The sequence below is a fragment of the Mixophyes fleayi genome, chromosome 5 (assembly GCF_038048845.1).
Source record: "Mixophyes fleayi isolate aMixFle1 chromosome 5, aMixFle1.hap1, whole genome shotgun sequence".
Taxonomy (NCBI): Eukaryota; Metazoa; Chordata; class Amphibia; order Anura; family Limnodynastidae; genus Mixophyes; species Mixophyes fleayi.
The window spans coordinates 83,855,548-83,870,504 of NC_134406.1; the positions used below are offsets into that span (position 1 = coordinate 83,855,548).

At 37.1% G+C, this 14,957-nt stretch overlaps 2 protein-coding genes across 4 annotated transcripts in view; one reads left to right on the forward strand and one right to left on the reverse strand.

Annotated features, from left to right (window-relative positions):
• Positions 1 to 3,772: 3,772 nt before the first annotated feature.
• Positions 3,773 to 11,823, reverse strand: KIAA1143 (KIAA1143 ortholog). 3 transcript variants are annotated; one of them, XM_075212484.1, is made up of 4 exons: positions 11,667 to 11,823; positions 10,226 to 10,335; positions 7,135 to 7,279; positions 3,773 to 4,848 (listed from the first exon to the last, which is right to left on the reverse strand). In XM_075212484.1, the coding sequence occupies exons 2-4, from the start codon at positions 10,331 to 10,333 to the stop codon at positions 4,643 to 4,645; spliced, it is 459 nt and encodes a 152-aa protein (XP_075068585.1). In that variant the 5' UTR covers positions 10,334 to 10,335; positions 11,667 to 11,823; the 3' UTR covers positions 3,773 to 4,642. The 3 variants fall into 3 exon arrangements, with proteins under 3 accessions (XP_075068585.1, XP_075068587.1, XP_075068584.1); XM_075212486.1 differs by having other exon boundaries at positions 11,693 to 11,765; XM_075212483.1 differs by having other exon boundaries at positions 11,620 to 11,696.
• Positions 11,824 to 11,945: 122 nt separating this feature from the next.
• The window catches only part of KIF15 (kinesin family member 15), a 98,336-nt gene continuing 95,324 nt past the window's right edge, over positions 11,946 to 14,957 (forward strand). Inside the window, exons 1-3 of the mRNA XM_075212487.1 lie at positions 11,946 to 12,037; positions 12,586 to 12,619; positions 13,343 to 13,529. Coding sequence (XP_075068588.1) covers positions 12,019 to 12,037; positions 12,586 to 12,619; positions 13,343 to 13,529 — 240 coding nt within the window. The 5' untranslated portion in view covers positions 11,946 to 12,018. The remainder of the gene's footprint in view (positions 12,038 to 12,585; positions 12,620 to 13,342; positions 13,530 to 14,957) is intronic.

Genomic DNA, 14,957 nt, shown 5'->3' on the forward strand with positions numbered 1-14,957 from the left:
GAACCCAGAGCTGCCGCTGGAAGCAGGTTATCATTAATGTATTAATTAATTGAAATGCCCAACTGTTTGCCACATCATTGGGAATTCCAAAGATGTTTAATAATTATCAAAAAATGGAAGCTATCCCAATGCTGCTAGATCATACATAGACCCCCAGAAACGTTCCAGTTTCTGACAGACAAGAGGCCTGGGGGTATATTCACTAAACTGCGGGTTTGAAAATGTGGAGATGTTGTCTATAGCAACCAATCAGATTCTAAATAAATAACTAGAATGTGATTGGCTGCTATAAGCAACATCTCCACTTTTTCAAACCTGCAGTTTAGTAAATATGCCTCCTGGTCTGAGCAGATTAGGAACTGGCCTAATGTTTCATTTGTGAGGTCAACAGTGATATAAGTTTAATGACCACTTGTAACCTAAAAAGATAGACATATTGTGGACTCAGCTATTATTCATAAGAATGCATTAATCAATGCCCTAGAAACTAGTGACATCAATGAGTTGCTTTATGAATAATATTCATGAGACACTGATAGTCTGCTTCTGCCAATTCGTAAATGTTTCTGAAGTACATTTTGTATAACAAGTGAATAAAGTAGCCAACTAAATATAGTAGAGGCAGTCATTTTGTTAGCTGAATCAATAATTACAATGTAGCCTGTATTCTCCTGAATATGAATAGGCCAACTCTTAAAATGTCTGTTTCCCTTTGGATAGTCTAGAAACATTTAACACACTTTCTCACTGTTCACTCTCCCTTTGTCTCATTACAATTGCACAATTGAACTTCCACTCTCTCCAACCCACCGAGACTTCCCACACCAAAGTAATTCATGATATACTCTTGTCTAAGGGCAACTTCTCACTGGTCTTGCACCTTGACCTCACTGCCACCCTTCACTCCCTTGACCTATGCAGCATCATTTTTTCTTGGGTTTACCTCCTATCTCTCTGACCGCTCCTTCGCTGTCTCTTTATCTGGTGCCTGTTCCCCTCCTCTTCATCTATGTGTGTGGCTCCCCAAGGATGTTCTTTGCCCAATGCTTTTGTCCCTTTACAGCTTTACTCTCTACTTGTCAATGACAATCTAATCTTCCTTTCCTCCCCTGACCTCTCCCGCATGTCCAACTGGATCTCCACTTGGATGGATGCAGGCCAAACTGAGTTTACCATCTTTCCATCATTCTGCCTTAAGGTTGACAGTGTCTGCCTCTCCCGTTCTCCCCATGCAAGCTGCCTGGAGGTCATCAGTGACTCCACCCTCAACTTCACTCCCCACATCCCTCACTCAATCCAGTCACCTCCACCTTCGCAACATTGCCAAAATAGCTTTTTCCTTTATCTGTATGTCAACAAAACTATCATCCACACTCTTGCATCTCCTGCCTTGATCATTGCAATCTCCTCCTGTATAGCCTGCCTGTCACAAGCCTGCAATATCTCCTGAATGTGGCGTTGCACCTAATCTTTCTCTCCTGCCATTCCTCTTCAGCTGTGCCTCTCTGCAAAGTTCTTATTGGTTCCCCATTCCCTCCTGAATACATTTCAAGCTTCTTACCCTGACCTATACAGCCCTCTTTAACACCTTGATATTAGGACTGCCTACAACTCTGGTGAGCATGAAACACTGACTGTATGTCATCATTACCTCTTCAGCTATGGCGAGCATTAGTAATTGCATGCCTGTCTCATTAATTTAGGGTATGTTTCTCTCCTGACCTGATTGGACCTTTGGAGTTTAAAGTCCCCTCTTGTTCTATGCAATCTTTGTCAGTGATAGAAGTTACTTTGGACTAGAATCCTGAACAGCTTGCTCTCTAAGACTCTTTAGTTACCGGTTTCTGCTTCAACTTTGACACTGTATATTGACTACTCCAGTTCAGGTATTTGGCATCCAGCTTGCTTAGCATTCTTCTGTGAGCACTGCAGTTTGAACATAGAACTGTTTATATAAAACAACTGTCTGCTACATAGGAAATATTTTTTTCTACATCACTCAGCATGCTGATACTGCACTGAGGGGCTCTGGGCTCATCTCAGTTGCACTTGAACTTTTGCTGCTTTCAAGTGTTCAGAAATATTGGATATCCTCCATTTCCAAGACTGCATCGGTCAGTACTATTATTTACTATCAGAACTGTTATTACAATGTATAAAATACTAGACTGGCAATTTTTGAAGATCTTTAATTACTACAGCTAAGATTACCATTAGTAGACTTTTGTTCTGTGCTCATTAAGCAGTTGCAAGCGGTTTCCTCTGTATCTGATCATCGAATATTCTTGATGTTTTCAAAATATTCAAACCAAATTCAGTTGTTTGAACTTTTCTCCTGCACCTATCTTGCCTTGAACTACCTAACAAAATACTCCCTACTTCATTGTCAATGACATTTGCCTCTCTCATCACAACCTCACACTCCCGCCTTCAGGAATTTGTCAATTCTGCTCCCCATCGGCCCCCTCTATAAGACTTGCCCTAAACCTCCAAATCTTTCAGGTGGTCCCTCAAACAAACCTATTCCCGCTCGCCTACCGAGTCCTTCCTTACACAGCTCCTTCGATGTTTCACCTGCTGCTTCCACTTCACCACTATTGTCTCAGTTCACTTCCCCACCGCATCTTAAAGAACTCCCCCCTCTCACTCCATTTACACCTTCCACTCACTTCTCTACACCCTTATTGTCTGTTTTCTTCCCCACCCATCTTGAATATTAGCTCTCAGGGGTATAGCCCTCCCTCCCTCTTTTCTAATTGTCCTCTTTGAAAGGTTTTCTTTTGTGCTATTTGTTTCTTCTAAATAGTTGCTTCTGCTTTGTCTCATCTTGTATTGATTTTTACTGATGGGTATTTGGGGCTGCTAATATTTGTTGATTGTACGACTGGTTGATTTGGTGCTATGATGATGATAGCAGAAATGTGCTTTACAAAATGGATTTTTGGTTTCTTTTCAAAAATACATGATTTTTAGGTTTGTATACAAATGTATATTTTTAAGTTAATTGTATATGTTGCTTTCAAATAAAATTCTTGAAATGATTTCAAAACGGTCGTTCATGTTAAACAGTTTTCCTTAAATTGACTTCAAGTACGGAATGTTTAAAAATGCATGCAGTCCACAATAGTTGCATAGGGAGAAGGGGTTATCAGAGAAAAGATTAATTTGACTATGTACACTTTATGCTACTGTGGCAAAGAGGGATATTTGCCACAGTTCCCTGTAAGGGAACAGGTAGAAACACAGTTAGTCTGCAGCAACAGGCTGCAGACAGGGTTAAGTTTTCCCTAGGTTCCTCTAGGTGTTCCACATGGGTGTGATTGGTTTGCTGTGATTTGTTGTAGTGCTTGGGGTGGAGGATAAAGACACTGTCTGTATGTGTGGCTGACACCACCGATGCCAGTAAGTGGCCAGTGAGCAGACAGGGAAGTAATGCCTAGCCAGATGTAGGTGGTGGGGATTTTCATGTACGGTTTCTGGGTAGGATTGCTGTACCAGCATTGGAGCCGTTTTACCATCCTGACAACTGCTAATAAACAGCTAAATGGTTCAGCATACCTGTCGATTCCTGTGAATGGTGTACTTTCTCACACTACTTACTATTAGCCAGCCAACAGCAGGGCACAATTAACAATTTATTTATATACAATAGTCTAATACAACTCAAAATCTGGAAATTTGATAGAATGCAAACAAAAACTAACTGTTTAACAAATTATACAGATACAACTGCTTAATATCTTAATTACAAACTGAAAATAATGAGAACCCATTCCTTTTAAAAATCTTTTTAAGAGTTGTGCAACAAAAACAAACATTCTGTGATTGTTTTTGTTAAATGACAAGTAAACAGGTCAAACAATAAAATCACTGTGAACCAGCGAAAACAATCAGATGAAGCCATCTATTTCCTGGCCTTTGATCCTTATGTGAGCCAATCAAAACATGTACACTTATCAAAACGGAAACAGAGATTGCACTGCTAATCACAATAACCCACTTACTCTAATATGTAAGCAAACATAAATTCTTCATTTATGTTTGCTTACATATTAGAGTAAGTGGATTATTGTGATTAGTAGCGCCATCTCTGTTTCCATTTTGATGAGTGTACAAGAAAACAGATCAATTAGGTAATGTTTGCTGCAATACACCATGCTGCAGCTAAAGGGGCAGTTTACATATTGATCTCAACATGGGATGTGGAGTGGATTTATGGTAGCCACCGGTGATCATGCGATTACTTTTCCAAGTGTAAACAGGTCATTTAAGGAAAGAAAACAAATTACAGTGCAGGCTCCTACAACATATCAAACTATTTGTTCTATGTGCTTTCTTCCACTTCATCTACTGAAATGTTTTACAAATATATCACTCTTTTTTTAAGTTGAAGCTGTATTTACATTTATTGGTGTTTATTTCTGTGTGTGCATATAAGTTAAAGGAAATAAACCCTTCTAAACAAGGATTTATTTTCTAAACAGGATTTATTTTCAAAATTATTAAAAAAAAAACACAAATGAGAACATTGTACGTTGTAGATATATGTATAAAACATAATTAGATGTTTCAGCCGGGTATCTTGGAAGTAGTAGGTCAGTTTTTTAATAAAATGAAAAGCAGAAATCTTGAAAGCTATGGTCTAATCTTCATCTTCTTCATCAAAAGAGAGTAAGCTACTGTTTCTCACATGTTTTTGACTGGATTTGCCAGATGTTGACTCTGTGGATTCTTCTAGTTTCTTTTTCTTAGTGGAAGCTGCATTTATACCTGAAAACTTGTCACCAGTGGATCGTTTCACTGGCTTTCTAAACATGATCTTTCCATCAGCAGGTACTGGTTCCTCATCTACATAAATAATAAAGATGAATTAAGTATGTTGAGCTGGTATTCATTTTAACAGCTTTAGAGTTTCAAATTCCGTACCAAACCTTTGAGTTTGTAAATAGGCTCCAAGGATTTGCTGCCATCTAGTTTCAAGCTTGCAACCGCTGGCCCAAAACACACTGAATAATGTTTGCATCAAACCTATCTATACAATACACCTAAGAGCCAATTCTAACTTGTCAAATATAATGAAAGCTCAAAAAGAAAAGAAAAAATACATGTGCAGACATTTCTATATACTGGAAAAGGGAATACTTGTATTAAAAAGAGTATAAAATACAAATACAATAAAACATTAATGAGGGGGGTGAACAAAAAAAACAAAAAAGAATGAGCATTTATTATCATAGGCAGTATCATTACTTTTGTTGCACTTATATTTTTGGAAGTTTCAAGAGCTAAACGTTTTATGATAATATTCCTAACATTAGGACTGACACCCAAGAAAAATGGAGCCGACAGTATTGCCGCTTTAACTGCGTGTGCTTAATTTTAGCCATCCATGCTCACCTTCTTCTTCTTTGGAATGATTTCATAACTGCTATTCACCAATGGTCCCCATCCAACCTGATGAATCTCAACCAATAAAGCAAACAAGACTGGGCCAAAACTAGTGTGCAAATGACCAAAGAGCAAAATAGACTCAAAGCTATAATTGCACCAACCAAGTATTAAACCAATTTTGATTCCATGATGTAAGACAACCAAATGTTAAAAATGTCAAAATGGGGATGAACATGTTTACAGCAAATGTACAAGCTGCAAGCTCAGACATACATGACAGCGCTATTGGTGTTTACATATTTATAATTGCATCATACAGGCTTTGTTTAATAAGTTATTGTGTGGTAGGAGAAGAAACCCTCACTATCCCACATAGTCTCTTGAGGTTGAGTGACTGCCTTATGATTCTACTCTAGTTGTGAGGATTCACAACACTAACTCCAGGTGACAGCTGTCAGACAGTTAACAATGATTGCTACAAACACCTTCTCTTAATTCCTGTAATCAGCACTCTGCTAAGAACAGCAATCTAGCTAGTGACCTCACTTGGACTACACAACTTTCCTTACTCTATAATCAGCCCTTCAGTGAAAAGGTCAAGTCAACAAGAATAGTTTATCTCACCTGTTTGTAGCCTCTGTAAAGTCCCTCAGTTCTACCAAACCTTTTGAATTTCTGTTTGAGCATTGAAGACATTTTTGACTGTACGTTACGATTCTACCTTCTCCAATCCTTTGTCCTCTGCTTTGTCCCCCACTAATCTACCTTCTCTAATTCCTTGACTTTGTCCATCACTATTTTATCTTCTACAATCCTGACTTCAGCTTTTACCTCATGACCAGTCCTGTAAGGACTAAGCGGCTTGCCTGGATATGGTGTGCCTCTGATAGGTGACATGTGGTTCTTATCTGGGAGCTGCCAGCACCGTGACACTAGTGCTTAGCTTCTCACACACTTGGTGGTAAATGTATGAACATGCGGGTTCTTCAACACCCGCGTGTTCAGCGATTAAATTTCAAGGGGCGCTGCATTGTAAAGGGAAACTTCCCTTTACAATGCAGCGCCGCTTGAAATTTAATCGCCGAACACGCGGGTGTTGAAGAACCCGCATGTTCATACATTTACCCCTTGGAGTTTGTCCAAATGCCAGCAGATGAACATTCATTATAGAATTTATTTAGTAAACCATCGGCGTATTTGTGCAAATTTTTTATTTTTTTTTAAACAGCCCTCTAACCATATCATGTTTAATTATGCCAACGATGGTCTGCTATTAGCTCAACTATTAGCATTACTCTGTGTAGAAATGGATTAAGAGGATCATCAGCTATATTAGAGTGTATAGATGCAGGAATTGTTTGCTTTTAGAATAATACCTAATGAGGCATCACACACTAAAACATCAGGTATTTTTATTTCACATTTTTCAGTGTATTAAACCAATATAATACTTTAAAGAATTGCCTTCTGCGATAATCAATTTGCTTTGATAGTTGGTATGTTGCTCTCAGACAGTTCATTTTAAACTATTCTGATATACATGTCTTGAATATAAAAAAGTTAGGTCATACATGTGCTTACAAAAGCAACTTTAACAAGATGTTGCCAAAACTATAAAAGGCAATGACGGCACACCTTCGCCAATACATGTGGCTCAATATGATCTATGAAGCCATACCTAATTATTTAGCTGACATGGCTAAATGGATTGACCTCCCAATGAAGAAAAGCTGATTTACAAACCTTTTGTACTTTCTTTGATTTGTTGTTTAATTTTTAGAACATCGTCTACTGAAAGGTCACCCTTCTTAAGCACCACGACCTGCGGCTGTTCATCCTCCTTATCACTGCCATCACTGTCATCTGCTATCCTAGGAAGTTCCTGCCGCTGAAGGGGCAAAACATCAAAGAAGAACATGTTAAGAAAAGGATACCCCAATCATTCTGTTAATCCCTACAAGCAAAATCATATAAAGATAATAAAAATATACTTTTACTTGAAGAGGAAAAAAAATAATCTATTTATGTAAGCGTTCTTTTGTCCTTAAAGCACCTAGTGCGTGTGAGGTCAGGTTCCATTGACTGTTTTACCTTCACTCTGGACGACACTGCAGAGGGGAAAGGTCGTAGCTTTTGCATTTTTACAATAACCCAAATTAGCTATCCCAAAGACTGTGTATACCAACTGAGTGGTTCTTTACTTCTCTTTTATGTTTTACACACTTGAATATATGACCCCAAGCATGTATAATCTGTCATTGTGATAGATCAATCATAACATCTCAGACAAAGCAGACAACTATGGCAAGGAAAGTAATATAGGTTAACATTTTTAATTCTATAAAAATTTTGTCTGGTGTTATTGTTAGCCCAAAAGTCATGTAGTAACGAATATACCTTGAAATTAAAGGAAATAAATGCCTAAAAGGATGCTCAGAAAGCAATTGCTTTCTAGTACATATGTCAGCACGTCACTCATTTTCCTCATCTGCCAAAATTAAAGTAAATAATGTTCTAAAGATGATCTATTTTCAGATAATGTGTCCAGACAAGTTTTAATAGACCTCTTTAGTAGAGTAGATCCTTTCCCGTCACCTATGGTCACAAATACTCCTAACCTTTTGATATGGTTTCCTTTTTCCTTTTCAGTAATTTTGCCTACTATACTTATCAGTATTAAAAATATCTGCTATTTTTATACTACAATGCTAATTTATGTAGTGTCACCTCCTATAAAAGATTGTGTCAGCCACCCAGGCCCAGCTATGGTATAGAATAGTAAAGACCCTTCATCCCAACAGACAAGGGGTACCATATTACTTCTCCCATCAGTCACAAAAGGTCATAGCCCCAAGAGAATAATATTGTATGCTCTTCTTTGAACAATTGCAGCTAATTTATCATGATTATGATGAATTGCAAGAATGGGTGGCGGAAGCTCTACCAGTTGGATGCTTTCTGGAGGTAAAATTAAATATCTGTATATTGCAGAATAGTGCCCTATGAAGTCAAATTATCACATACAAGGGCAAAAAGATTGCACAGCATGACAACATTTTCACCAAAGGATTACTGGGGCAGACGAGTACTCCTCTAATTTCAACAATCAAAGGGGAAATCCACATTTAGATAATTCTATCATCCAGGTAGACTTGTTTACTTTCACTGCTCTTGAATATGATAAGCTTAGATTTGGGCATTGGATACAATTATATTTATACAGCAAACCCTGTTGTCACATGTAAGGCCAACCAAAATAAAAAATATGCCTGGACAATAGAGTTCTCATGGGAATACACTTTTTATACCTGCCCCCAATATAGTGGAGGTAGCCATTGTTCTAGCTGAACAAATATTTATGAGATTGCAGTATTATCAATTCACTGACAATGATGGTCGACTCTCAGACACTTAATGGACAAATATTCACAAGGCCTGACCCCTAACAACCTGATAGGCGGTAGTCGCATGAATATTTGGGTAAGCCAACAAATGGCTGCCTCCAACGTATATTGTGAAATCCGTAGATCAAACAAACACCATTGCCAAAAAAATTAGGAATTTCACTACTGGTTGTGGCTAGTTGATGACTAATGTTTTCCAGATTGTAGAGCAATCATCAACACCCACAATGACTTTCCATGAGTAAAATGTCCCTGCAAACACCTACAGGGTACCAAAAATAAACAACATACAACAAGAAAGAAGACAGCGCTATATGTGGTGTTCAATAAATGATCCAATGGAAAAAATCTTAAAGTTCAGTCTCACTGTTAAGAAGCCAAATAATCCTCCACATAAATTTTAATTGAAGTCGTAATTATTTCATTGGGTAATTCAGTATCTTCCAACCGATAACTATTTATGTTATAGATGTTCAAAACCTCATTATAGATGTCAGCATGTCATGTGAAAAAGAAAAAAGAAAAGACAAATGATGGTGCAGTACTTCTTAATCAACACAATAAATGTGTGAAAAAAATATCCAAAATATATTTGAGTATGAAAGTACCAAAATGCTATGAAGTTTATTCTTAACAAGAAAAACTAGTATTACTCACCGCATACACGTAATGAAACACAGAAGCCGGCATCCTGCAGCATCCATCGAGCAGGGATCAGAGTGTTTCATGATATGCTGTTTTTCCATCTTGTTGCGGTAAGGATCCACCTGTACCCGAGTTTGGTTCTTGAAGATTATATGTTTTTATTTCTGATATCCAGTATAAGTACTGGTAATAAAGTTGCAAGTTCTGGTTTTTATATACCTCCGTTTTTTTCTTGTGAAGAATAAACTCCATAGCATTTTGGTAATTTCACCCTCAAATATATATTGGATATTTTTTTCACACATTTATTGTGTTCATTAAGAAGTACTGCACCATCATTTGTCTTTTCTTTTTCACATGACATGCTGACGTCTATAATGAGGATTTGAACATCTATAACATAAATAGTTATCGGTTGGAAGATACTGAATTACCCAATGAAATAATTACGACTTCAATGAAAATTTATGTGGAGGATCATTGGCTTCTTAACAGTGAGACTGAACATTAAGATTTTTTCCATTGGACCCTTTATTGAACACAACATATAGCGCCGTCTTCTTTCTTGTTGTATGTTGTTTATTTTTGGTTCTATGACTTTCATGGGCGAGGTCTGTGGATAAGAAGGGCTGCTTTACGTGTTTTGTGCGCTTATTTATATTTCAGTATTTTGTGTGTTTTACCTACAGGGTACCATCAATATAATTGGGTATGAATAGCAAACAGAGACTAATTTAAGGGTTGGTATGTTTTTTCTCCTATAAATATTAATATAGACACTTTACCTTGGTGTCTACAGTTGGACCTTCTTTGTAACCAACATCCTTCTTAAACTTTCTGAGGAAAGAGGGCTCTGCAGGCTTCACATAGGACACCGGATTCCTTTTACTCATGGCTAAAAGACAATTAAAGTGTTAGGATGATAGTTGGAGCATTGGACATATACAATGTACATAAAATAACACTACATCCATATTATGAATAGTAACCCATAAAATAAGTTCCATATACTGGCTTTGACAAAGAGGCCAACAAGATCCCTTTTTTACAGTGTGCTAAATATTTTTGTCCAACTGCAATAATTTGAAACTAATTAAACTATAGTTATTGCAATTGTAGAAGTCTAACCAAGACAGTTATCACTCTGTGAAAAGATGCAATATTGGAAATTATGCACACAAGTATAGGAAACACAAGCAGTATCTTGGATACAGCCCATACAAAACATTTTAAGCAAGGTAATAGGTGTGATCAAACAACATATAAAGCCAAATTAAAAATACAACCTACCCACAGACTATGAATATGCAAGAAGCACATTCCCCACCAAACTGTTACATGATTGATCATCATTTATATAAATAATGTAACATATAATATAGCGCCAGCAAATTCTTTAGCGTATAATGAATAGTAAATAAATATTCGAATGTCTATTCAGAAAAACACTTAAAACACATAAAGCATGAAATTTTATTGAACCTGCAAAGTGATGGGATATAGCATCCATATAAAATCCAATGACTTTGGCCAACATGTTTTGGGTAGAAATAGCCTTAATTATAGCATGAAGACTGGGGGGTAAATGTATCATAGCCCGGTTTTTTCAACTCGCCGGTTTCAGCTAAAACTTAAAGCGGCGCTGGCTTGTAAAGGCAGCGCTGGCCTTTACAAGCCAGCGCCGCTTTAAATTTTAGCTGTCAACTCACAGATTCCCGGCGAGTTGAAAAAACCGGGGTATGATACATTTACCCCAGGGTCTTTGAACCCGAAACACATCAGCAACAAGTTATAATGCACCAACTACATAAAATGCATGCAAGTTGTATATAATAACAAAGGATTTTTCTTTATTATTATATTGTTGCTGAATGAAGATTGGATTTTTTATTGGCATTATCTAATCTGAGACAATGAAGCAGATTTACAGTTTCATATTAGTCTGTTTGTGCATGTAGATATTTTCCATTTATGCCGAGTACATCTCAGTCTAAAAGCAGATTTTACACAGAGACACACTATTTAAACACACTGCTCGTGGCAGCAACTGACAATACACCATAAATCAGATGACAGGTGCATTTAGAAAAAGCAAGTAATTGCTAAAATGAAACAGAGTAAAAAGTACAATAACAAGGTGTTGCAGACAAGGAGCGCCCCTTATTAGAGAGCCACCTACATGATAGAGAGACACAACCATGGAATGGAGTAAGCGACCGCACATACCTTCTCTAATAACACAGATCACATACCCACAATTCCTCGCGTTGATTCTAAACACTCCCAATAAGACAGCGTCTCAGGCAGGACAATCCAAAGGTAAACATTCAAAACGTCCCCTTCTAAGTGCCCATGTGAACTTCACAAACATGGCCGACAAAGCTTTTACGATTCTGTGCACCAATTGGCCCAGAATACGGACGTTTCCGCAAGTGGGTGTGACTTAGTGACAGCGTCTGAATGTTGCCTTACCTTAAAGCGCCAAATTTGAAGTTTCCGCCATTTTGGTTGTGGACGGTGCTGAAAGACGAATCAATATATCGGATTCGGGAATTAGAGTTACGGAAGGACAACAAGTATGGCACCGGGCACAAAGGGTATGTGTATGTTGTTCTTTGCAATCGTGTATTCTTGAGGGCTTTTAAATGACAACGATCAGAGGATAGGTTGTTGTAGGTTATCTGTTGTTTTCTTTAGTACGTGTTTGTTTTTTTAAGTAGAGCGCATTCGTATTTTATATATCCGTGGTTTCTGGGAAAGTCTGTTCATAGTTTATGCATTTGGTTTGTCATTGACTTGTGGTGATCACAAGTCATTGATTTGGATCAATGCACAAACCTCATTGTTTACAGGACATGTAGTATTGCTTATTCAGTAGTTTTTAAACTAATACTTTTGGTTGGGATGAGTAGTCTGATTTGGTGGTGGTTAAATTCCATTTAATAGACGCTGTACATTTGCTATAAGTAGCTGTTTAGTGATCAACTTTAACTATAACTGCATTTCTATCGAGGAATGATCTTTGTTATTTATACAGTGCCAATATTATGAATTGCTAATGAACAACATTGGTTCACTCATTAATAAATTTACTTTATATTATAAACCAAAATTATTGCTTGTGAAAACTATTTTTGTTTTGCAGGTGACCCAATTGATGTTACTACCTGCTTACCAAGGTAAAAAGCTGTATAATGAATAACCTTCATTTTAAGAAAAAACTGTGGAATTAAATACATCACTATTGATATTATACATAAATGAACTATGTAATTGCTGCAACCTGCATTCATTCAATGTTAAAGAGACTATTGAAATGTAGACTGTTGTGCGCATGAGCGCTGTTCTATTAGTGTATATGTTAGACCAGTGATGGCTAACCTATTCAGCTTGGTGTGTCGAAAATCGGGAAAAAAGTGTAGCCTTCATTGGGTCGCGTGCCATTTCAAGAAAAAAATATTAATATATATATATATATATATATATATATATATATATATATATATTAGTGTGTGTTATTGGGTTACAGGGTGAAACCAGATACTGTCCACAAGCAATCTTATGCATGCGCAGCAGCTCCATTTCGCCGATGGGGAGTTGTATAGCAGCCGCGGCGCTGTCAAAGAAGCGTCCGCGGTGGTGCTGTATAGAGAAAATGTTTGGCATGTTTAAAACAGGCAGTTTGACTGTCATAGGTTTGCCATCACGGTGTTAGACTATGACATTTAGCATTTGTTTAGGTGCACCCTTCAGAGACTGGCTCATTTGAGACTCGCACTGTACCTAATGTGTGTGCTTTCCTGTGTCCTGTTATTAGTAATGTACTGTTTTGTGAGTTTGTCATTACTTTGTAGTAGATATAATAAGATATTCATATGCTCCCCTTTTCTTTCTCTATACAGCCCTGAAGGTGATGCTATAAAAGTCTTTGTGAGAATTCGACCTCCTGTAGAAGGAAATCTGGTTGCAGGAGATGGGGATCAGCAACTTTGTCTCTCCGTTCTGTCTTCCAATACAATCCGTTTGCATTCTAAACCTGAGCCGAAAATCTTTACATTTGATCATGTGGCAAATATGGATGCAACTCAGGTTTGTGTGTAATGTAGTTGTTAACATATTAAGGGGCATATTCAATTGTCCGCGGGATTGCCGAAAATTACCGTTGTTACAGTAATCCTGCGCGGAAAAACCGTTAATACGGTAATTTACTAGCTGGATTTCAGCTGAAAATCCCGTGGACAATTGAATACCCCCCTGAAGGGTTATCCACCTAAAATGTATATGCAATTGTAATTTGTGGAGGGAAAATGCACTTTCTTTGCAGCACAACTTGATGTTATCATAGCCTATGTGTTGCTATGCAATAGATTGCTAGCATCCTCATAGTTTCACTTTGATCCAAGTTTACTAAAAAAAATGCCATTTTATTAAGAGCTAGTGAGTGGATAAATTCTTTAAGAATTCCTTTGTTTATAAAATGAGCATCCATACAGTACAGGAAACATGTCATTAGTCTTTACTTTAAAAGCCTCCAAATATCATTTGTTTTATGGTACTTTTTGAGGGCTACATTCCATTTAATAAGTACAAGTAATATTATTTAGAATCTTAACTATGGGTCATATTGCTGATCCACGGATATAAGAAGTCGTCCAAGATGAAAAAGGAACCGGCTATTGTTTTCCTTAAAAGTTTCTATTTATACACTTTTGCATTACGACATACCAAAATTAAACAAACAAGACAAGGACAACCACTTGCACTCTGTTCACACTCAATTCTATATTTTTACAGTGACATTCCCCTACATTTTTTTCAGGAATTGCTTTGCTACACTCTTTTTTTTTTACTTTTCATTTTGTGTTTTAGTAACACACTTTCTGCAGTAAATTTATTTGTGTTTACTGTACCTTATGTCTTTCCCTCTAGTGTAGGTAACCACTATGAATTTTTAGTTTGAAATACAGAGTAAAAATAGTTTTGTAGACAATCTGTGATTTCTTACTTTTGTTTCACTATTGGTCCAGTATCCAACAATGACAGTTATCACAACCATGTTTTGCGAACACAGGAACAGTCCATTAAGAGTAAAGACATTCCAGTTCCTGGATTTGGCTCCTACCTCTAGAGCAGCCATGCCTACTTTACATTATGTGAAGCATGTATTATAATTAATGCTTCCATCCCGCTAAATTATCTTCCACAGGGGCTCAGCTCTAAACCTCTTGCTTTGTTATGATAAACGAGCATTGCAGATTTTAATGTTCCTCTGGCTGCTATCGATGCTATATTTCTGCTTTGTGAACAATATGGCTATTCCCATTTATAATAATAAATATGAGTATTAGTTGGGTTCTTCTGCATAATGTTTGACATATTTACAGTATACTTAATTGGACCTTTTAAATAAATGAACCCTCTATATTTTATTTCTAAATTAATTTCTGTTCTGTTACTATGGGGTGTGAAATATATTCGAATATATGACTACAATGCGTTCAGCCATTAAACCTAAAT